A 24,864-nucleotide genomic window follows, 5' to 3' on the forward strand; every position below is an offset into this window, starting at 1 on the left:
CTGAAAAGATTTAAAAGGCTGTCATTTCATTCTCTGGAATCTGAATAATCAGCGAGTGGGATAATACATAATGGACCAGTGGGAGGCTGAAAGAGTCAAATGGGCAGTAAAATATCCAAGGAGAAATTATCATTCCCAAAAGAAGTAAATACTTGGGGCTTGAAACAGCTCAGGTTCACTAATTACTAAGGGAAGTGGATTGAAGGAACCCACCATTAAGCTGTAATTTATATTTAGGGTAAGATTAATATCCTGGATCCCCAACCAGTGGCTCACGATCAACATGTTGCTCACCATCCTATTGGATGTTGCACCCAGTGGACCTTCAAGCATATGCTTATTTTTTAATTCCTGGCTTGAAGGCGACTTTTAATTGCATAAAAAAACATGTGTACTGCCTTCTGTAGACAGTCAATTCAGGGGCTACCGATCAATAACAGCCCCTACTGTATTTAGCACCTCCAGGAACATTTTGCATGTTGATGTTGCACTCCAAATAGGCCAAACAGTTATGACAAGAGGGCCCACCAGGAGTTTTACTGGTATCCTGGTGGGCCAGTCCAACACTGTACAGCTAAACTTCCATCCTCCTCCTTTATTAAATGATATATATGTGGGGTATAACTAATAATAAGAAACGTTACTTGGTTTCAGTATAATCCTGCCCAATGTAGTTAGCAAGACTGGCAGGACTTCAGCAGCACAACCTTGGGTTTTTGGAACCACTTTTGCTGTTGGCCCACTCTCTTCCACCTTATGAAATGTTGACTTACATACCAAGCTTGGGCAACTCTGACCAGAAGTTTTTTTAAAACTAAATTGTCTTTAAAAGATTAGAGTAAAAATATTTTCCTAGGGTCAAAGACACTCGTCAAGCAGTTATCTTTAAATATCGGTTTGCAATCAGTGTAGAAAATACCTTGCCTTTATTAGACATGTCCCTGATTTCAAATGATCTGGCAGCCTTAGCTCCAGGCAGCACCAAAAATAATGTAATGTCTTTATTTCAGTCTTGTGTTGCAGACAGAATCAAGTGACAAACCCCTATGGCAGAGGTCCTCAACCCTTTCTTTATTATCAGTGAGCCACATTCAAATGTAAAATGGGTTGGTGTGAAACACAAGCATGAAGAATGCTCATAGGTAGTAACAAATATTGGCTGTGATTAGCTATTTGCTAACACCAAGAAGACTAGCAGAATGCAAACATACAGTAGTCTTTATGCCTCGAAAACCATGAATTCAAAAATAAGCACCTGCTTTGAGGCCACTGGGAGCAATATCGAATGGGTCAGTGAGCAACATGGTGTATAAAAACGTAATAATAGTCTAAAGAAGTAGTCTAGTTTATTCTCCTGGATCTCCTCAGGCTTGTGGGTAGATACTGATCCAAGGCTTCCTAAGTGAAGATTAGCATGTACATATCTAGAACCAAAGCTGAACTGCATTTGGAGGTTAAAAAAGTAGCTGAGCAGCCTAAGCTTCACCATGGAAACATGGAGACCACAGAATAACAGACACTGTGAGTACTCTGAACTTGTGAGTACTGTGATTGTGATTTTGTTGATACTAGATATTTTATTATATTGCTGTTGATAAACTTTTCACCCTACCTTGATATTCAGGAGATTTATCAGAAGTTGATATTCTAAGTGTGGACTAGGTGGGTTTGTTGTCACAATTGAGCATCAATCAGCTTAATAACTATTTTGCCCACTATACTTTTATAATAGCTTTTCAGACTGCATTGGCAATGACTAATAAACATTTCTCCAGAAGGTCTGAAAGTAACCATACTCTCCCTCTAGTTAACTCAAAGGGGTTTTAAAAGCCCCCTATTTGTGACAGTACTTCAGTTCAGTTTTGAAAATCTGCCAATATCCCCTTAGTTTCAGCCTATATTGCCCCATGGGCCATTGCTCTGAAAGCAACAATAGTTCTGAGCTTTGGTGGGCCAGTTTTCACTTTAGTACAGTGTTTTTCTGTTCTCTTTCTACCTTAATATAGGTAATGGCTTCAGTGTAGTGATGGGCGAATTTGCGCCGTTTCGCTTCGCCAAAAAATTTGCGAATTCCGCACGAAATTCGCGGAACGGCGAAAAATTCGCGAAACGGCATCGGCGTCTCGCTTTTGACGCCGGCGCCCGTTTTTGACGCCGGCGCCCGTTTTTTACCGCGAATTTTCGCGGGCGTTTCGCGAATTTATTCGCTCAGCGCGAATCACGCAAATTTGCCGCGAATCGCGCAAATTCGCTGCGAATTCGCGCCTGGCGAATAAATTCGTCCATCACTACTTCAGTGTATTTAGTAAGGATTAATAAAACTGATTTATAGTGTTACCATGGGAATTGTCTCTGCATAAATCAGAGTCTGAACTGAAAAAACTATCTTTGGGGTAGAAGAAGTGTTGATGTCAGGGATTTGAGCAACCTGGTACATTCAAAGTGTGACTGCAAGAACCTGGCCCTCAGGATAGATTCATCTTGGTCTCTGCATGTACAGGAGGCAGCCAACAGATGGTACAACACCTGCTTCTAATTCCATTCCCTGAGGACATGTGTCAGCAGCACACATCTTTTCTCCTGGGATGTTGAATTTGTAAGCTGACAGTCCTCCAGTGTTGTCAGTTCTTGATATCTCAGAGAGGTAACAGTGATGACTTCTTCTGACAGTTACCTGACAGGGAACTAGGAAGGAGTGAGTTGGGGTTATATACATACAAATCCTGTAGTGCCTACTTCTTTTACTGTAAAATAAATAATAAAATAATAGTAAAATAAATAATAGCGATTAAACAAATCCACTAGTTTGGGATTTGGCTGGATCCCATTTTTTTGATAAAGAATTCAGCCAAATCTTGAACCAAATTTGCATATGAAAATTAGGGCTAGGAAGGGTTGGAAAAAACCATGCAAAAATAAAATTGTTTGAAAAGTCATGTGATTTTAAAGATTCAGGTTTGGTTCTGCCAGGCACTTGCATGCAGCCAAATGTTGCTGAAAAAGGCAGAGTACTAACCCAAATCCTTGAGACACTTGTTTAATATTTGGATAATTTGGTTCCTTATAATTTTGTTTCCAGTTCAAGACCCCATTGGAGGTCCTGCCTTCAGTCACTACCAGGGGAGCGATTGGGCCAGGGCCCGCACCCTCTCAGGGCCCCCGGCAGCTCACGCCACTCTGTTGTAATGCGTCCGTTTCCGGCTGTACGGAGGGGGGCGGGGCCCGGCTGCACGTCCCGCGCCAGGGCCCGCTCCCTCTAGTTACGTCTCTGCTCCTTAGCTAATAACATACAGTAGTTTTTTGGACATAGATCCAGGAATATCTAGGGGAGGAAATAGGTTTTCACCCCTTATATCACCTTAAGTGACCTTCAGCCTGGTCTTTCAGGAGTATCTAGAAGAGCAAATAGGCAGTCTTACCGAATTTTCCCCTAACTGTCCTTCCAGCTGAACCCACTTCGACACTCTTTTGGTGCAATGGTGCAGGTGGAAACTCACATATTACTAATCTTTATTACAAACTAGTGATGAGATTTCTCTGTACCTTTGTAGGCATTCATATCTAATGTTGGATACAAGTAGGGTTGCACTTTTCCTGGACAAAAATAATGGGGTTCCTTTTCTATTTTCCTTCCCTACTAATAATATTGGCATCAAGTGTCACGTGTACTGGCCAGTTGGCAGACCTGTATACAAACAGTCAAAAAGACTACAAGCCAATATAAAAATCCCATTTAAAGTGCAGATGTGTATGAAGGTATATTTCATTGCATATGTTTGATTTACCTTTTTTTTTATTTTGTGTCTACAGATAAATCAGCCAATGACATATTCCGCTAGTGGGACAGCAAACATAAATAAGTCTTTTAAATAATGGGTAAAAATACTGCAATGATCCTAAATGGAAATCTAAAATCCCTGCCATAAAGCACAACTGTGCTGCTGTTGACACATTGGCACAGTAAAGCGAGAAGCTTTTAAGTGTATTCTAAATATATATTCAAATGTCAGGTGGTACTTGCTTTATTACTTGCTCAAAATATTTGCATTTATACCTGCATATCTTTATCTCTCTATAAATATTTGTCTATCTTTTATCCAAGATTTCTCCAGTCAACACTGCTTCACAAAAGAAAGGAATCTTTATTTCATTTTGAGAATTTAAATTTAATTACCCTTAGCTTACAGATTTAGAGACCCCTTACAAGTGATTCAGCAGTGCCCTCTGCCAGGCCAGCTGAATACTACACATCGGTAATAGTAGTTTGATGCATTGTGATAGTGCTTGCTTTATTAAAAGCACTGGATGTGAGAAGCATACAGAGATGCCAGTGATACCAGTAACTACACCGTTGATCTGACCTGCTCATAGCTTTAGATAAGATTGGTCCAAAACAGCCAAACAAAGAGTAAATTGTACAGGTATGGGACCTGCTATGCAGAATGCTTGGGACCTGGGGTTTTCCGGATAATGGATCTTTCCATAATTTGGATCTTCATAACTTCTACTATAAAATCATGTAAGCATTAAATAAACCAAATAGGATGATTTTGCTTTCAGTAAGGATTAATCATATCTTAGTTTGGATCAAGTAACAGGTACTGTTTTATTATTACAGAGAAAAACGAAATAATTTTTTAAAATTTGGATTATTTGGATATAATGGAGTCTATGGGAGACGGGCTTTCTGTAATTTGGAGCTTTCTGGATAATTGGTTCCCGGATAATGATCTCATATCTTTACTTCTAGTTTTGGAGTGGGAATCATAGTACAGGTGGGGGATGCATTATCAAGAAGCCCATTATCTAAACAATAGGGATGGGCGAATTTGTCCCGTTTCGACAAAAATTTCATGAATGTCCCGCAAAATTTGAGAAACGGGTGAAAAATTTGCGAAACAGCGATTTTGGCTTTCAAATGGGCGCTGGTGTCAAAGTCAATGGGCGTCCATTAATTGTCTACAGCATCTAAATTCTGTCGCCTGCGCCAAAAAACAAAACAAAAAAAAAACCTTTGACACAGGAACATGAAACGTGGAGATTTGCAGAGAATTCGCGCCTGGCAAAAAAATTCGCCCATCCCTACTAAACAATCCAAATTTTTAAAAATTATTTTCTTTTTTTCTGTAATAATAAAACAGTACCTTGTACTTGATCCAAACTAAGATATGATTAATCCTTACTAAAAGCAAAATCATCCTATTTGGTTTATTTAACGCTTACATGATTTTCTAGTAGATCTGTTATCCGGAAAAACCCAGGTCCCGATCATTCTGGTTTGGTACTAATGGTAGCTGGCATAATTTCGATGGCGTAATTTCGCCAAGGAGATAGACTCTGGCGCAACTTCGCACTCTAACACCAGGTGAATTTTCGGTCTGGCGAAAGAGCGTTACTATGCAAATTCAGTTTTTGATTTTACTGACCATAACCTCTATCGCCAGACTTGCCTTCGCCACCTCAGACCAGGTGAAGTGCAATAGAGTAGATACGAGTTCCTAAAAAAAAAGTTGAAAATTCTTTAAAGGGTGATTGACTGAAAAAGATCGTAATTTTTTTTTGGGGCACCCTCCTTCCCCCCTACATTTGCTAACATTTGGCACCTAAACTATAATGTGTAGGGTATTATAACAAGCTATTTTATTTTATTAAGGTTCCCTGGCCTTGTGTAGTTTAATGTATTTGCTGCAGCATAAACGGCCATTGTACTTTAACTGCACGCCATATACTAATTAGCCAACGCTAGCGTAACTTCGAACTGTTAAGCGTAATTTGGCTGGCGTAATTTTGCCAGCATTTGGTACCCTGTACGCAACTTTGGATCTTCGTGAATTAGCGTTGTCCAGGAGAATTTACGCCTGGCGAAGTGTTGCGATGTGTGCGAAGCCAGCGCTGGCGAATTTTCGCCGGTTAGTGAATTGGCCCCATAGTGTTATAGCTCCTACTTGCTATATCCTATATGGAAATGTATTGTAAATCATATGTCAATGCAGTAATGCTTTTCTGGTTCATTAAATTTAGCTGCTTTCCAATTCTACTGTTTTTTTTTCAACCTCCCCACCAGAAATAATGTGGCGTTTGCTAGAGCAGGTGAACACATTTCAATGATACACTGACTGCAGAAGCTTAAAAAAACATTTGGAAAAACTTCAACCAGTTTATCAATTTGGATAGTTTAGTTTTAATTATTTTCAACATACAATTATATGGAAAAAGTGATACAACACTTTAAAAAAGGTCTTGTGGGAAAATCCAAGAATCAAGATAATATGCCGTAAGCCATCCTTAAATGAAGAAAAGGAGCTAAAATCAAAGTTCCAATGAATGTAACAAACTAAATTGTACATTGATAGCTGAAAATTCCTAATCACAGTGGCTGCTTTGGGATTTATTTAGGTTCTTCATTGTGTAAATGTAGTAGGCATGATGGACGAATTACACCACAATTAACACTGAAAGCTAATTACCAGGCACACAGCATACAACTGGATGTCAGAGGATAGAAATGAACTAGTATTTCCCTTTGTTGTTAAATGTCTCTAAATCTGTTATTAACCTGTCAATGTATGGGATCTCCCTCCTACCTTGTCCTCCTCTCACAGTCAGGGGTTTTCCATGGTACTGGGGTGGGTTTTACAAAGACCATCTAAGCATAGTGGAAACACGGTTACGTAATCAGCCACAGCTTTAATTGGGGTATTTATAGCAAACAGTGAAATAATTGAAATGTAGCAGCAATATGCTTAGTATAAGGATTGTAAGCTCTTTTGAACAGGCCCCATTTTTATTCAGTAACCCTTGTTTGTTAAATTATTGTAAGACCCCTGTTTGTTATAAATTAATGCAAAGCTTTACGTACCAGCACTATATAAATTAGAATTGATGTTAGATTTTTATGACCTGTCTAAATTATTCTCTATACAGTATACTGTAAGTTGTTTATAAGTCGATAGTAAGTGGTTAGTATTTTCTTTTAAAGGTTAACTCACACAGACAGTGTTGTTACTTCTGTATGTAGAGACCCTGAGAATTAGATATAATTTCTCAAGCAATTGCCCCTTTTCTTTGGACACCTAAGGCGGTCTTTAGTGAGCTTTCAGGGTAAAAGTGATGCAACAGTAATTCAGTATTTGCCAGTGGCAGTGTATACAATATAAAAGGGAGAGTACACATTCTCAGGTGGGTACAGGATTGGGTCTGAACACATGTCAGATCGAGATTGGAAAAGTTTTAGTTCAGTAGTAATAGTTTGTACAGCTATTCACTCAAAGGAGAGTAGTTGGGTTTAGCACCCTTGTGGTGATCCAGCCGCCAAACAGGGACACGAGTGGTTGAGCTAAGGAGCAAGATACCCTGTGGCATTCCTGGTGCTGGGGAAGAATCACCAAGACAGGTTGTACTACCCCCTAAGAGGGACCTATCTGAAAAGTGTGAAGGTTGTCCACTGAATGAATTGAATGTGCTTGAAGATTCCACTGTCTAAATGCTGTGATACAGATCAGTTACCTGTGTTTCAATAACATAGTTTGCTGTTTGAAGAAGCAACTAGCCTGCAGTTTATTGCAATCTGGTTGGTATGTATTCAGAAAGCAATTTGCGAATCCACTGGTTAGTGTAGGGGTAACTAAGTACTAGGCTTACCACCTGTACAGGTTTTGACCCAGACAGCCCAGGGCTGCTCTAGTCAAAACTGCTTGGTTCTCCAAATTAGCAAAAACAGGCAGGATTCCCTAAGATTGAAGCGGCGATCGTCACATCAAAACACATATCACAACCCATCCCCACAGCATCACAGCCCCACCCCCATTGCGCCCTGGATTAAACTGGGCCAAATGGTGGCAGCAATACTGGGTACACTGTCAGCAGCATACACCTGTATCACACCATTACTATTATTCTATAGCACACCCAGGGATGGGTTACATGTACTAGGCTTGGGCAATTTGCAGGCCTCCAAAGCAAAGAAGATTTAGAAACACAGAGATCCAGTAAGTGATCCATATGTGTACAAGAAGTAAAGTTTAGTGTTCATTTAAGATATCTGCAGCAAAGTAATAGACAGGACTAGTGAATTTTTCTCCAAGGGCCATAGACTCCAATGGGTGAAATAAATTGTTGCGCAGAAAAAATAATTTGAAGCCCCACACCGGGCGTCTTTTTGGCATTTCTGAATTTTTGGCGAAGTGAAATGGGTCAGATTCGCCCATCACTGCACAGCCCAGGTACCTCAAGACATTCCTACAGATTTCATTAGAATGGTAGTTGTCCTAACCTTGGGAGTGCTATGGCTAACAGAGAGCTTTGACATAGGACATTCACCCAATCAGCCTATTCTTCATGTATCTGTTTTTTTGGCGAAGTGTTGGCCAAATGATCAGATATTTACCTAAATTGACCAGCAACACTGTGGCCAAAATCAGGGTTATCCAATTGTCTGGCTCCTGGACAGTGATTAAATCATAATTGGGGCCTATGGAAATGAGTGCATCAACAAGCTAATGCGGTCATTGAATGATAGGATTTCCTAAACTGTCCATATGATATCTGCCAGTTTTTGGCCATATATCAGTCATGAAGGACCTACTAAGGCTGATAAAGCACAGTGTTTATTTAGCTGAGAACAATATCTAGCTTGCAACTCTTGTGCGAGGAGTCTTTGCTCACAGGGTACTGGATACATAAAGCCAGTCTCCTATATACTTGAAAAGGATTCATATGCCAGGAGACCCTCCCATTAATTTTATGGAATTCCCAGGAATCCTGGGAAGAAAATCCAATTGTGCTCTTAAAATGGAAATTTTAAGGAATACCCTGTAGGATAAATGTCACTTTAGTTTAATTCAAATCAAATCCCATTTAAAGCAAGGCTAAGGAAGTTAATCCATGTAAAACAGAATAGACCTTCTCCTCTGTGCATGAAACAGCTCCTGGCCCAATATTTCTAACTAGTAATGACCTTTGTAATTCTAAAATTACATTACAATGAGTCTGGTTCTTGCTTTTGTAGCTCTGAAGGTTACATAAAAAATCCTACAAACGTATTGTTTGCTGGGATGCTGGGATGCTGAGATTTGAAGAGGTCTGGACATAAGTGCAGGTCTTTCAAACATCCCTTTTTTTTGGTGGGAACGGTGTGGGCACCAGCCTGGGAGTAATTGGGTCAGACTGGGGAATAGCATAAAACATCTGGATTGTGTTGATATTCCATAAAAAAAGGATAAAAATCTTATTGAATTACTTGTTGCCAGTGTAAGAGGCTGAGAAGAAAATTTAGCAAAGAGCAACCCCCAAGATCACATCACTGCACAATAAAAAACATACACCTCTTCTAAATTAACCATGTTTGGGATTTGACAACATCAAGTCTATAATCTCTCAGGCTGCCCCGCATCATGATTGGTGCATCCACCGGAAAAGTTTATTGGAGTAATGAAATGTAATTTGGTAACAACAGAAATAGTTGCAGGGTGAAAATGTATGCCTTTATGCAAACAAATTTTCCTTTATGTGAATGTAATAAAACTTTTGCAAACCCAGAATCTGTTTAATGGCCATTTCTGACAGTGGAAGAAAGATTGCAAATTTTATAGTTTGCTCCAGTGTGCAGTGAATGCAATAGAATATCTTACTGAAAAAGTTGTTACATTTGTCCAAAAGATTATAACACCTTCAAGCACTTCTTAAAAGTGCCCAATGCACAATTAAAATTCGCAATGCAATAACAGTCAAAGGAAGACTTTGTGAAATGTGAATTTTATTCTTATGTGGACAAATTGTTCTTCTCTTTGCAACTTTTATTACATTCTCCCCAAAGTGTTAAGATTGCCTTCAGCAATGGTTTTATAAAACCAAGAACAGAGAGTGGAATAAAGCTGCACATTGATGGGTGTTGTAATCTATCGTCATCTGGGTGACACAACACTGCTATGGAACATCTATTTCCCCTTTAATTAAAAAAAAGATTAGAATACACTGGCATGTTAAATAAAAAATAGGACCTTACATGTGGGTCATCTGCAGTCTAAATGTTGCCTGTTGGGAGCCAAATGAGGGTCTTATAATAGAAATGATAATGAAATGAACATATCAGTGGCCATTTAGTGTATAGTATAATAAATAGATTCATGTATTAATAATGAACTTCTGTCTTTTAACAGTAAGACTTCATGACAGCATTTCCGAAGAAGGGCACCATTACCTGGTGTTTGATCTGTAAGTTTTTGCTGTTTGAGATATTTATACAGTCTAATTTCCATACCATATTCTGCTCTGGTCAGAATTTAACTTAGACCAGACTGCGGCCTGACAAACAGTGTAGAACTGGGCCTGTATTAAGCTTTAGGGAAATAAATTATCCCTCATATAGTATATGTATAACTAAATTAAAGGTGATTTAAAAGCATAAAAACTCATTACAGGTCTTAAATTTCTCCTGTAGTGTTTCAGGGGCTGGGATTTCTTCGTTACACATGCTGTGATGTGCTTTTAGGTCTTACCAGCACAAAACAGAGAAAGCCCCACTCATGACACCCTGCAGAACTTAAATGTTTCCCCACCTAAAAAGATTTTTGCATAATGAAAGAAAAAACAATTCTAAGAAACTTTCAAGGTGCACTCTATAAAGGATTTTAAAGTTATTTGTAAAAGTTGCCTAAACTAACTCTGTCCTATGTTTCTCGCTACTGGGAATAAATGATACACAAGCAAAACCTGGAAATAGGTAGAAAATGGTTAATACTTGTGTTCTAGAGCAGGTCAGTCCAACATTGCAACTTAGGGTATTTTAATGCAGTTGCAATTAATTTGTGTCAGTAGCATTACCAAAATGAAAGGTTAACCCCACTTATAGAAAGAGGTTTTCTTTTGTAACAATCCATTTCTTAAACATAAAGAAAATCTATAATAGACTATGTATAATACAGGGATATCACTGTCTGTACTCAGATGGATGAATTTTAAGTGCAGTAGAGGATTTCCATTTTATTAGCTCATCTATATTCAGTTGCTAAAAGGCCTAGCCTATTACCGTTAATATGCACTAAAACCCAGCTAAGAGTGCCAGGATAAAAAGAAAAAAAAACAATAGAGCATGGGAGTGCTTGGCCAATTTGAATATTTATATATATATCTATATATATCTATCTATATATATATATATATCTATCTATATATATATATATATATATATATATATATATATATATATATATATCCTGTGACCCTGATAATCAACAACATTTCTTCGAGCTTCTGGCTTGTAGAAGCTAGAATTGGAAGGCTAATTATTATACTAATAATAAACAAGTAATGGAAACCAATTGGAAAACAGTAGGTTTCTATATAGCACACTAAACATTAATGTAATGGTATGCTTCCCCTTTAACCTTACTTGTTCTCTCTCTATATTGTTTTTCTTTACAGGGTTACAGGAGGAGAGCTGTTTGAGGATATTGTTGCCAGAGAATATTACAGTGAAGCAGATGCCAGGTTTGTGACCAGTGGTGTAACTAAATATAAAATAATTGATCAGGCCCCCAAAATGTCTAGGGGTTGACCTGTTTTACCAATATTTTTTGAATTATGAATTAGGGTCTCATGGGCCACTATACCTCCTGCCCCCTCCTGCAGCCGCATGCTCTGCTTCCTCTGTATTTATGCCCCTGTTTGTGACATTCACATACAAACATGCTAACCCACTGAAGTCAACCATTTCCATATTTGCATAGAATTTAGCCAGTATTGGACTAGGGCTGTATTTCCTATCCTGCAGTGAACCATGAGCAGCTATGGTCCAAAAAACAGCCTCAGGTGAGGTTTGGAGATGTAGCTGCTTGTGTGAGTGATTCTGAGCTCTTATTTCTCAATAAGTGTCACTGGGCTGCCATCGGAAATGTTGGGGGCCTATACAGACCACCACAGAGAGAAATATTGCACCTCTCCAACAATTACTGTAGTTTAATTGGGTCATGGACAGAAACATAACTTTTACTTCTATTGAAAACAACAACATTATTTAAAGGATAACTAAAGTGTAACTAAAGAAGTAGATTCCAAATGTTGTACATTATGTTTTAGGTTTCTGTACCAGCCCAAGGCAATCATAGCCCTTTAGCAGTAAAGATATGTGCCTCCAAAGATGCCCCAGTAGCTCCCCATCTCCCCATCATGCTCTGTGCTGTTGTCACTTACTGAGCTTAGGGACCAATGCATAATATAGAGTCCACGTAGAATATAAATGTCATAGCATAAGGCTGATTAGTGATTAATATAGATAATTACTATATGGCAGTGCAGAAACCTGTGCAATTAGCATCAGCATTTAATAATCAACTTTGTAGCATCAGCTTACTGTATATTACAGACAAACCTCAATTTCTGCTTGCAATGTCCCCTAAGCTTAGCTTCTCAACATCTGCTTAGAGCCCACTGGGCATCACTTTCCAAGATGGTGACCCCCCGTGACAATCATTGTTGCTATTGACAAGCTGAAACTTTAGGCTAGTGCAATAAGTTCAGTATAAAAAAGATGCCATTTTTAGCCATATTATCTTTTAGGGTTTAGTTCTCCTTTAGTTCTCCTTTAAACTCATATTACCCTGGGTCTAATACATGTATCACCAAGAACAATAGGGAGCTCAGTTGGACGTATCATGTATGTAATAGATCGTTAAGTAAATATATCCCTATATACAAAAGTTGATGTTACTCTATAATAAGCTCAAAAAATAGTTAAATTAATGCATTAATAAGCACATGTCCCGGCCCATCTGAGGTTGCCACCAAATGGGCCAATCACCCCAGACACACCCGAAGGCCCACACTGGTGCACATCCCTCTGCATCCACCTCATTTGGGGTCTCTTATCTGGGGGTGGCAAAGCCCACCGGGTTTTATCCAGGTGCCCTAGTGGCCCAGTCCAATGCTGAATAAGTCAGTCAATACACTGGTCAATGGTCAGTGGGTCAGTGGAATTTACAGTGTAAGCTTTTTTAATTCATTGGGGTACTGGATTTGCCTTGAAAAGTCAGGGCATAGTGTCACTTGTGCTATTACTTCATCAGTTGGCTGTGCTTTTCTTTTATTAATTAACCAAGTTCAAAACATGTAGAAGAATACAGTATAACGCCTCTGGAGAAGAAATTGTCAAGTAGTCTATAAGAGTGATTTAATATCTTGTTATTGCTTTTTTTTGTCTTGCAGTCATTGCATTCAGCAAATTTTAGAAGCAGTTCTGCATTGTCACCAGATGGGAGTAGTGCACAGAGATCTGAAGGTAAGGGTAGCAGCACTATGAATCCAGCAGTTGCCTCTATGCAAACACCCTGGTCACCAATGTGCCGTGTGTCATTCTCTGGGTCTCTCTATTGTTCCTCCTTGGGCACCCACACCTCAACTTTCCATCATTCTTTCATCATGTCACCTACACATTCCTCATGCTGAGAGCACACTCCATTTCTCTATATGGTTTCACCACGTGCCAGTACATCTATATCTGCATGATGTTTATCCATTTCCTGTATAGCAGTAATAGATTGTTACTGTCTCAGTTCTTTCATCGGGATGCAACTACACAAATATGTTCAACATGGTGTATGTACAACTTCTGTAGTGGCATCACATACTACTTCACTCTATCCTTTTACCATGACATGTTTATATACCGCACATTACAATTCATTCTGTTCTTTACCCAAAATTCACTTTTCTACCCCAACCATACTTCAGATGCGCTATGTTGTACCTACAGTCATTTCTACCATTATGACTGCTGCACCTGGCAGCAGCAGCCCAAGAACCTTGAAAGGAGACTGTTTTGTGCTCCATTTTTGTCTCCGTCCTTCAGAGAAACCATTACCTCAAGCTCAAAATTTCCTCTAAAACAACTGACCCTAGGGTCACTGTCCTGTTGTATTTCACTGTTTACATTGGTAACTACAGAAATGCTTCTATTCTTTCACCATGGCTTACCACTATACAGGAAGATTACTCGAATTCCCTTATGCTTCCACCACTTTCTACAACCAAGTTAGCAGAATATTTTAGTTGACTATAACCTATAATCTGTTATCTGTAATGGTGAACCCACACCACTCCCAATCATGGAATACTACTGTAATTCAGTGTGCACTTTACTGTGCACAGTACTATTAAATACTTTCACCAAAGAGCACCACTTATGAGGGCCACTCCTGCCATGAGGGGGCAGGTTTTAACTTGGAAATCCCTAGTGCAGAAAGCTCTATTACGCTCATTGCACTAGTGATGAGGTCACCCCTGCCACTGATATACTTTCTTTGACTGTAACCAGGATACAATATTTATGTCACTTCTACCAAAATACATAAATAATCCATAGGGTTCTTCCACAGCAGAGAAAGTTGGTAGAACACAAGAAAAGCTGGCCCTACACTGAGACATCTGCTCATTTGGTGTGGTCCCCAATATGCCCACCTTGATCAGAATGACAGGGATACAGACTGTCAAAATGAGGAGCATATCAATGAGCTGATGTGGCCTCGCCCAACAGGACTTTTAAACCAGCCTGATCAGCATCTGTCCGATTTGCACCCAGATATCGGTCGGTTAGGCTCGTCAGAGATTAAATCTTCCTATTCTTCACTACTTAAACTGTTGCAGCAATGTACAATTTCATTTGTGTTAGGAAGTTACACATTGTTTTGTTTTCCTGTTTTGTACCTTGCACAGCCAGAGAACCTTCTATTGGCTTCAAAACTAAAGGGAGCAGCCGTCAAACTGGCAGATTTTGGACTGGCCATTGAGGTGGAAGGTGAACAACAGGCTTGGTTTGGTAAGTGCAATGGTATAGAGCTAACCAGATTCTTACCTAATGAGCATGGAGATGAATATTTTTTCACTTTTGTTGCATAAAAACAATGGTGTTTTTATCAGGTGTGGTGGGAAGATGATGTTTGCAAAACAGTTGAAATTCTTTAGAATTAAATTAGATAAACAAGTACTCAGGACTTCTTGTTGAGAGAGGAAAAAACACATACAACCAGGAGTATCCAACCTGGGGTCTATGCAAAAATGAGGGGTGGCAGAATGAGATGGCCATTACTGCCATAAATACTACATATATCTGCTATTTAATAGTACGTTCAGTAATTTGTAATTTTGCCCACTTCTGCCCTAAAACCCTACTGAGGGGTCATGACAGTGTTTTGGTTTAGTGACTGACACAAATCTGGTTCTCACAGGCTTCGCAGGAACGCCCGGCTATCTCTCTCCTGAAGTTCTAAGGAAAGACCCCTATGGAAAGGCTGTGGATCTCTGGGCCTGTGGTAAAGTTTCTGCTGTATAAATGATTCTGACATAATAATTCTTTACTCCTTTAGCAAAAGAGAAATCATCCCTTGTGCTCTGCAGAACACACATTTGCTGACATACCATTTTTTTTTAAAGAAAACAATTATATTTCTAAGATTAAAATAATATTAATGGGACACATGCATATCTGCTGAGCAGCTGTCTTGAATAAAATTGCTATAAAGAAACAGGGGGTAAATCACTTCTTATTTATTGCTGTTGAGAAATGAATAAATCACCTGCAGTACCACTTTTGAAATAATTCTGCTACGCAGTTCCAATCCAGTGTGTGTGTTTTTTGATTATAGTAATAATAATAATAAGTAGAAGAAGAAGAAGGCGTGAAGTATATAGTTTTAAGTTATGCCAGTCATCGCTTTTGTACTTTTATCCTGTAACTCATGTGTTTTTGCAAGTGCTACATTTCATTGATGCAGAACCATAAATATTGCTATTAAATTTAGGATGCTTCAGCCAGGCAATGCCCTGCATAGGGATGTCACGGACTGTTCGCCCGCGAACTAATTCGCGCGAACATCGGCTGTTCGCGTCCGCCGACGTTCGCCAATTTGGGTTCGCCTTAGCTGGCGCTTATTTTTGACCTCTCACCCCAGACCAGCAGATACATGGCAGCCAATCAGGAAGCTCTCCCTCCTGGACCACCCCCACACCCCCTGGACCACTCCCCTTCCATATATAAACTGAAGCCCTGCAGCGTTTTTTCATTCTGCCTGTGTGTGCTTGGAAGAGCTAGTGTAGGGAGAGAGCTGTTTAGTGATTTGAGGGACAGTTGATAGTAACTTTGCTGGCTAGTAATCTACTTGATACTGCTCTGTATTGTAGGGACAGAACTCTCCAGGGATTTGAGGGACAGTGAGTTTAGGTTAGTTAGCTTTGCTGACTAGTAATCTACCTTCTACTGCAGTGCTCTGTATGTAGCTGCTGTGGGCACTGCTTCTGATCTCATCTGCTGACTGCTGCCTGTAACCCAATAGTCCTTGTAAGGACTGCTTTTATTTTCCTTTTTGTTTTTTTACTTTGCTACTATAAGAGCCCAGTGCTATTAGTCTAGCTGTGTTGGGGAGTGGGACTGGTGTGCTGCTCCTCCTAGTAGTTCACCACTACCAGCACCAACCAGAGTCAAAATTGTTACAAAGTATCTTATTTGCACCTGTTAGCTGTTCTGAGCTCTCTGCCAAAAGCTAATTAAGTTAGAAACTGTTTTTTTTCTGGCTGTTCAGTTCAGAGAAAAGAGGGACTGGTGTGCTGCTCCTCCTAGTAGTTCACCACTACCAGCACAAACCAGAGTCAAAATTGTTACAAAGTATCTTATTTGCACCTGTTAGCTGTTCTGAGCTCTCTGCCAAAAGCCAATTAAGTTAGAAACTGGTTTTTTTCTGGCTGTTCAGTGCAGAGAAAAGAGGGACTTTCCAGTACAAAAGAGGGACAGGGGGTTGAGTGGTCAAAAGAGGGACAGTTGGGAGGTATGCAAGTGCCACCTAGCTGTGTGAGCTTTTTCACATTCTGTCTAAATAACAATAATAATTCCGTGTCCGTAAACATCACCTGAGTGATGTTTTTACAGCAGCAATAATATATTCCGTATCCACTACTGTATACGTTGCCCTTGCAGGCATTGTTTGCCCAGTCTTTAACCAAGTGCCACCTAGCTGTGTGAGCTTTTTCACATTCCGTGTCCAGAAACATCACCTGAGTGACGTAGTGTGATTTCTGCCCTTTACAGCACAAAACGCAGCGCTGTGTCAACAATGTATTTTTCAGATACATTTTTGCCCTTGATCCCCCTCTGGCATGCCACTGTCCAGGTCGTTGCACCCTTTAAACAACTTTAAAATCATTTTTCTGGCCAGAAATGTCTTTTCTAGCTTTTAAAATTCGCCTTCCCATTGAAGTCTATGGGGTTCGCGACGTTCGCGAACCGTTCGCATTTTTGGACGCAAGTTCGCGAATATGTTCGCGAACATTTTTTCCGCCGTTCGCTACATCCCTAGCCATGCAGATTACATGGGGTGCTTCTACCCTCGGTAACCGGGCACTGCCACCTCCTGCAGATTTCTCAGCTTGCCTTATGGCAAGCTCGTCTCTGATTATATTCTAAATGTGGGTGCAGATAAAAGCATGTAGTTAAAGGGCAAAGCAATATTTGTTTATTGACTAATGAATTCTCTCTTAATCTTGCCCAGGGGTTATTCTGTACATTTTACTTGTTGGTTACCCTCCTTTTTGGGATGAAGATCAACACAGACTATACCAGCAAATCAAAGCCGGTGCTTATGATGTAAGTGTCCCTATATACCATTTATACTTTAACTCCATTTACTCTCGTATGGTTGCATACTGGAGCGAAAATATAGGTTAGATATCTGAAGGTGCAAAGGGAATCGTTTTTAATGCCGATACAATTTCTGTTATATCTCAGAGCAACTGTGACAGCAGGAGATGGTATTTAAATGGATTCTCCTTCCTAGTAAAAGTCAGTTAAAGAAAAGTCAGGAATTAGGGGAATGGGATGGTACAACTCAGATGCCTTTGTCATCACTTACAGTGCTTGCTTTCAATATGAAGCCTGCATCTGAATCTTTAGGTGCAAGTGTGCTACATTCATTGACTCAGTCCACTGTGGGAACCTTGAAAATCCTGTCTCCTTCAGGTAACGCCAGAGTTCTGCATAAATAGGTGCTTCATTTCGAACAGGAGCAAGGAGAAGCTGAGTGGTGCAGAGTACATAAAGATTTAATCTGATTTAGATCTAATTTAGGCCCTTTAAACCAACGAGGAAGTTTACAGTATCTGTCCTTGTAAGGGGCCCTCTGATGGCCCATCTGACAGCTTTTATTCCAGCCATCGTACATGGGCATTTGGGGGAAAAGATCCACTCATTTGGCAACCTCATAAATGCAAGTGCAAGGAGTTTCTTTTGACCCAAATACCTTTAATTAGTGCCAATGACTGTGACCATCATAACTTAACATAAATGACCCTTAACATAAATGTACTAGTTACATGGTTAGGAGGGGCAATATTTATAGTATAAATAAAACATCATTTATTTGCCCTTTTTTATAATAAAAATATATAATAAAAAGCATCGATATTTGGTCAATGTTAATTCATGCTATATACTTTAACAAATGAAACTCAATGAACTAGAGCATCATCAGAAAGCAATGGATCCTTTCTGTGCTGTAGAGGCGCAACTGCATTGCAAGTTACAGGGTATCAGTGCTATAGATCTTACATTTTTGGGGTAACTGCTCAATGTTAAATTGCAAATTTACTTTGCAAAAAATAGGCATCTTCTCCAGTGTTAAAGGGACTGTAAAGTTTGAATGCAAGCCTTGCCTGAAAGGCTATTTTATTACATGTTACTGATAGGTCTGCAAATGTTTTTGTAACATATTAGTAGACTCAAGTGTGGCATGTGGAATGGCAAACATTTCCCCTACACTAAGGACATCTAGTAAAATAGCTTGGATTCCATACAAATGAATGTCTGCCCCTCAGTAAACTGATCCCTTCGCTTTTCACTTGCTGCCCATACTTTTGAAATGGATTTGTCCATGCTCATCCACTGGGCAAAACCCATTAAGGCTGAGAGAATGTTACCAATGCTGCAGCCTGTCTCATAGAACATGCATCCTTTTAATCCGGTGTAGTGCTTGTCTGCCTGTGAAATATTGCAACTAAGCCGGTAGTACATTTCAATGAATTAGAGCATCCTTGGCAATGAAGCAAAAACCGCAGTGAAAATCCATTTTGTAAATAAGGACTGCCAGAGCACAATAAATTGATTGCTACAGACCAGGGTGCAGTGCTAAGACATACAAAGGTTATGATGCATTATTTCTGATTATTCTGACACAGAAAGCTGTAGGGGTCATTTACAAAGCACCATGCAGTGTACAAAAATAAGCTGCAGTTGGTGCACACAGTGCTGCCTTACCTGTAATGTGGGATGCCCCTTGAATCAAGTTCTGGCTGTGCTGTCAGCTCTCAATATAAGAGGGATGGGCAGGGGTACATTGGCATCTCCCATCTGCCCCCTAACTTGCATGTCATCTGGACATGTAAGCTTGGATGTGCAGGAGGCACAGCCCACATTGGACCCAAAGGCTAGTACAGTGGAGTTCTGACGATTGATAATGTTGCACGAGGAGCAGAGCACAAGGGCTCCTTAAGAGAGCACTAAGGGAGTCTTAGTGCCAGAACAGTTTTTTTTCAATAGAGTTAATGAGTGCTGTATAAACAAGCTCCCCCTTCCCCCAACTGCAACCTAGATTTTCTCCCAGCATCCAGCATCAGACTGGGGCATCTGGCCCACCAGGGCTGCCTCCTCAAGGGCCTACACACAGTCCTGGGCCTCTTGCCCTAGCTGAAAGCCCCCTCCATCCCAGTATACTCCCAAGCAGGCCTGGGTCAGTGGGGTCCACCAAGTTTTTTTCCCGGTGGTCCAGTCCGACTCTGCCCACATCTATACATCTTGTGAAGGCTGGGGGGGGGGCGTTGATGAATTCTTACAATGCCCACACTTCCATCTCTCTAATTTTACATTAATATTTTTTTTTAAATATTACATTTAATAGAAAACCTTGTTCCCTGTCTCCAGCAACAGCAGTGGTGGCTTTCTATATTGTGGTTGACATTGGAGGCCACAAACCACAGTGACATCCTCCCACGACATTCACAACATAAGAGCTGCCCATTGCAAATGCTGTGCAAAGACAGAAAGGGGAGCCACGAGTTGTTATGTCAAGATATTGGCTCCTAAAAATTAAAAGAAAAAATAGGCACACGTTCCTTAACTTTAATATGCTGTACTTGTATTGACCCTCAGAGCCTTCCTAATAATTGGAAATAAGGTTTTGCCTCTAAACCAATGGATCACTTACACTGAATCTATTCTTAAATCTCAGCTTTGGGTTTCTAGAATTTCCCAGCTGCGCTTTCACCTTGTTGTGCAGAACTTATTTGTTCTTTATTAGTTTCCTTCCCCAGAGTGGGACACCGTCACTCCAGAGGCCAAAGATCTCATTAACAAGATGCTCACCATTAACCCATCTAAAAGAATTACTGCAGCGGAAGCACTGAAGCATCCATGGATCTCAGTGAGTCACCCCTTTATCAACCAGAGAAAAATTGATCTTGTTTGTGTCCTGCCACTGCTCATTTTTTTCCTCTCTCTTTGTTCTTTCTATTCTTTCAGCACCGTTCAACAGTTGCTTCGTGTATGCACAGACAGGAGACAGTAGACTGCCTGAAGAAGTTCAATGCTAGACGAAAGCTAAAGGTAAGGTGGATAAGTCAATATACTCTGGTCGGACTACAAGAAGTATAGTGATAAAAATGCATAATTAAAGCCCTAAACATGGTTGTATAGATATGGAACCCTATCTTGGCTCAGAATAATGTTCATAATGTTCTCAGCTGTGCCCTCGCATGGGTGGAGGAAGAAGAGGTTTTGAATAATGAATGTAATGAACATGGAAATTCATGTGCAGTTTGATCTGTACCTTCCACCCTCCTATCCAGAAACCCTCCTCATCATACAGTGGGGTAAGGGGGGGACAGGACAGTGCATTGCCTCTTTAGCCAGTCTTTAGCCAGACCATAACATCTTCTGGGGGGACACACACTGTCTTAAACATAATGGTCACAGTTTTGGTCTCAGGCCGGGAGACTGGAATCACACTAAACCCATTCCACTCTGGGGCTTCTCTCTTACCCTCATATTTGCACCAGAACTCATCCAGCCCCTGAGACAGTTTGAAGCTCAGATCGAACTCAGTGTCTGTGACACTTACCAGCCCAAACAAATCTGCAGGGGTAAAGCACAATGACTCTTTGATGAGATTTCTGGCTACAAACCTACGCCCCTGGAACTCACTCCTCTCCTTAACCCACTTAATTTTCACCTCATTCTTCCTCCTAGTTGTCTGACTTACACCCACCTCAGGACATTCTGCCTAAACAGTCTCTTCCTATCCCAAACACTTCTCCTCCCTTGTGTCCCTACACTCTCACTATTTACAGGAGGATTCCCTGCACCCTCTGTGACACTGCTTTTACCAGCTACGTTCTCTCTTACTGCAGCATCACATACAGTTTTATTAGTCAGTGGTGAAGCTATGTTAGTACTCCCTGTAGCCATGTTAGTACTCCCTGCAACCACACTGCACACCTGACACACTGGCAACAGGCACACTCACTGCAGAAACACTGGCACCAGGCACAAATGCACTGGGCATGCTCACACCAGCCACACTCATCACACACATCATTTATACTGGCATTAGTGCTGGACACTGAAACAGTCTCTGGGACCTGGGAATCCGCACACAAAAGCCCCACATTGCCACTCCCAGGAATCACAGTCTCTTGAGAAAAGGAAAAGTCTTTAAGCAACATTTTCAGTTTATTTTCCTCCATTTCCTGGAATCTCTTGCGATTATCACAAACCTCTTTCCAGGGCTGTATAACTGCCATAACCCTGGTAATGTTATTCTCAATGTCATCCAAGTCATTAGACATGAAAACTATTTTCCTTAAGGCTTTAGATCTCTCAGCCCCTTTAAGAGCACTCAGTCCAGCCACCATGTTACTAATGCTTCCCTCAAAAATATTCCTTTTCTCTTCCAAGACTTTAATGCAGGCATGTCCAAAGTCAGTCCTTTTTCAAATGTACACTGGCCCTCAGCCTCCATTATGAAATTAATAATAATGCGGCCTGCCAGCACAGTGCAATCAGGAATCACGTAGCAGTAATATTTGGGCACATTAGTGAAATGATCTGCCACTTATACACTGCTGCCTGTGTGCTGAAGGTGTTAGCAATAGACACATGCTGGCATATAGTGATGCACCACTCTCACATACTTCTTTAGGGCTGAAGGTGCAATAGACGTACTGACGTTCCAGTACAGTAAACTAAAGAAGTATTCGAGGGCGGTGCGTCACTATGTTCCAGTACATGTCTATTGCTAACACCTTCAGCACACAGGCAGCAGTATAGACGATCATTTCACTAACCATGTGCCCAAATATTCCTACTGCGGCTACGTGATTACTTGTTTAAATGAGGCGCGGGGAATAAGTCCAAACAGACTTCACTTCTCCACTCCCTAAACGCTGTGGGCGTCCAGCAGCCTCCTCTCCCCCATGATCACACAGGTGTATTGCTCCTACCTGGGTCATTGCAGCAGCAGTAGGATTGGGCTTTAGGGATGTAGCGAACGTCGGAAAAAAAGTTCGCGAACATATTCGCGAACTTGCGCAAAAACGCGAGCGGTTCGCGAACGGTTCGCGAACCCCATAGACTTCAATGGGAAGGCGAACTTTAACATCTAAAAAAAAAATTTCTGGCCAGAAAAATGATTTTAAAGTTGTTTAAAGGGTGCAACGACCTGGACAGTGGCATGCCAGAGGGGGATCAAGGGCAAAAATGTATCTGAAAAATCTGCCTGTGTGTGCTTGGAAGAGATAGTGTAGGGGGAGAGCTGTTAGTGATTTCAGGGACAGATGATAGTAAGTTTGCTGGCTAGTAATCTGCTTGATACTGCTCTGTATTGGAGGGACAGAAGTCTGCAGGGATTTGAGGGACATTTTAGCTTAGGTAGCTTTGCTGGCTAGTAATCTACTGTTCTCTTTAAACAACTGCCATACGTTGACCTTGTAGGCATTGTTTGCCCAGTTTTTTTGGACGCAGCCACTGAAGCACAGTTGCCAGAAAAAATATGCCATATAAATGCTGAAAATAGTCATTTTTCGCCATACGTTGACCTTGTAGACATTGTTTGCCCAGTTTTTTTGGTTGCAGCCACTGAAGCACAGTTGCCAGAAAAAATATGCCATATAAATGCTGAAAATAGTCATTTTTTGCCATACGTTGACCTTGTAGGCATTGTTGACCTTGTAGGCATTGTTTGCCCAGTTTTTTTGGCCGCAGCCACTGAAGCACAGAGGCCAGAAAAAATATGCCATATAAATGCTGAAAATAGTCATTTTTTTGGTCGCAGCCACTGAAGCACAGTTGCCAGAAAAATTATGCCATATAAATGCTGAAAATATGCATTTTTTTGGTTGCAGCCACTGAAGCACAGAGGCCAGAAAAATTATGCCATATAAATGCTGAAAATATGCATTTTTTTGGACGCAGCCACTGAAGCACAGTTGCCAGAAAAAATATGCCATATAAATGCTGAAAATAGTCATTTTTTGCCATACGTTGACCTTGTAGACATTGTTTGCCCAGTTTTTTTGGTTGCAGCCACTGAAGCACAGAGGCCAGAAAAAATTAAACCAGTAGGGTTTGCACCCTAGTTTGTAACGGTGGCGGAGGGAGGAGGAGGACGCTAAAGGACAGCTGTGTGTGGAGTCATGAGGCTTGAAGAGAAGGACAGCTGCATAGAAGTCAGAACAAGTCTTCCGGCGTGCAGTAACCCTCCGAGATCCACCCCTCATTCATTTTAATAAAGGTCAGGTAATCGACACTTTTGTGACCTAGGCGAGTTCTCTTCTCAGTTACAATCCCTCCTGCTGCACTGAAGGTCCTTTCTGAGAGCACACTTGAGGCTGGGCAAGACAAGAGGTTCATGGCAAATTGTGACAGCTCTGGCCACAGATCAAGCCTGCGCACCCAGTAGTCCAGGGGTTCATCGCTCCTCAGAGTGTCGATATCTGCAGTTAATGCCAGGTAGTCCGCTACCTGCCGGTCGAGGCGTTCTTTGAGGGTGGATCCAGAAGGGTTGTGGCGCTGCCTTGGACAGAAAAACATTTGCATGTCTGACGTTACAGACTGGCCAAAGGGCTTTGTCCTTGCAGGTGTGCTCGTGGCAGGATTACTGGCACCTCTGCCCCTGGAATGTTGATGAGTTCCTGAAGTGACATCACCCTTAAAAGCATTGTACAACATGTTTGCAGGCTGGTTTGTAAATGCCGCATCTTTTCGGACTTGTGGTATGTTGGTAACATTTCTGACACTTTATGCTTGTACCGAGGGTCTAGTAGCGTTGCGACCCAGTACAGGTCCTTCTCCTTAAGCCTCTTGATACGGGGGTCCTTCAACAGGCATGACAGCATGAAAGACCCCATTCTCACAAGGTTGGATGCAGAGCTATCCATCTCCGCTTCCTCATTATCAAGGAATGCATCATCCACGGTCTCCTCCCCCCAGCCACGTACAAGACCAGGGGTCCCCAAAAGGTCACCACTAGCCCCCTGGGAAGCCTGCTCCTGTTGGTCCTCCTCCTCCTCCTCCACAAAGCCACCTTCCTCCTCTGACTCCACTTCTGGCACCTCTCCCTGCGTTGCAGCAGGTGCCTGGGTTCGTTCTGGTGATTCCGACCAGAAATCGTGCGCTTCCAGCTCCTCGTCACGCTGGTCTACAGCCTCATCTGTCACTCGTCGCACGGCACGCTCCAGGAATAAAGCGAAGGGTATTAGGTCGCTGATGGTGCCTTCGGTGCGACTGACCATATTTGTCACCTCTTCAAAAGGTCGCATGAGCCTGCAGGCATCGCG

The 24,864-nt window shown here is 41.2% G+C and overlaps 1 protein-coding gene across 6 annotated transcripts in view; it reads left to right on the forward strand.

Annotated features, from left to right (window-relative positions):
* The window catches only part of LOC108712641 (calcium/calmodulin-dependent protein kinase type II subunit alpha), a 120,350-nt gene that overhangs the window by 58,961 nt on the left and 36,525 nt on the right, over positions 1-24,864 (forward strand). For all 6 annotated transcript variants that reach the window (XM_018254955.2, XM_041588033.1, XM_018254957.2 and 3 more), the window contains exons 4-11: positions 10,158-10,212; positions 11,422-11,487; positions 13,201-13,273; positions 14,707-14,809; positions 15,219-15,302; positions 17,532-17,626; positions 20,331-20,453; positions 20,552-20,635. In XM_018254955.2, the coding sequence (XP_018110444.1) occupies positions 10,158-10,212; positions 11,422-11,487; positions 13,201-13,273; positions 14,707-14,809; positions 15,219-15,302; positions 17,532-17,626; positions 20,331-20,453; positions 20,552-20,635 (683 nt within the window). The remainder of the gene's footprint in view (positions 1-10,157; positions 10,213-11,421; positions 11,488-13,200; positions 13,274-14,706; positions 14,810-15,218; positions 15,303-17,531; positions 17,627-20,330; positions 20,454-20,551; positions 20,636-24,864) is intronic.

This window comes from Xenopus laevis, chromosome 3S (genome assembly GCF_017654675.1).
Source record: "Xenopus laevis strain J_2021 chromosome 3S, Xenopus_laevis_v10.1, whole genome shotgun sequence".
NCBI classification, from domain to species: domain Eukaryota; kingdom Metazoa; phylum Chordata; class Amphibia; order Anura; family Pipidae; genus Xenopus; species Xenopus laevis.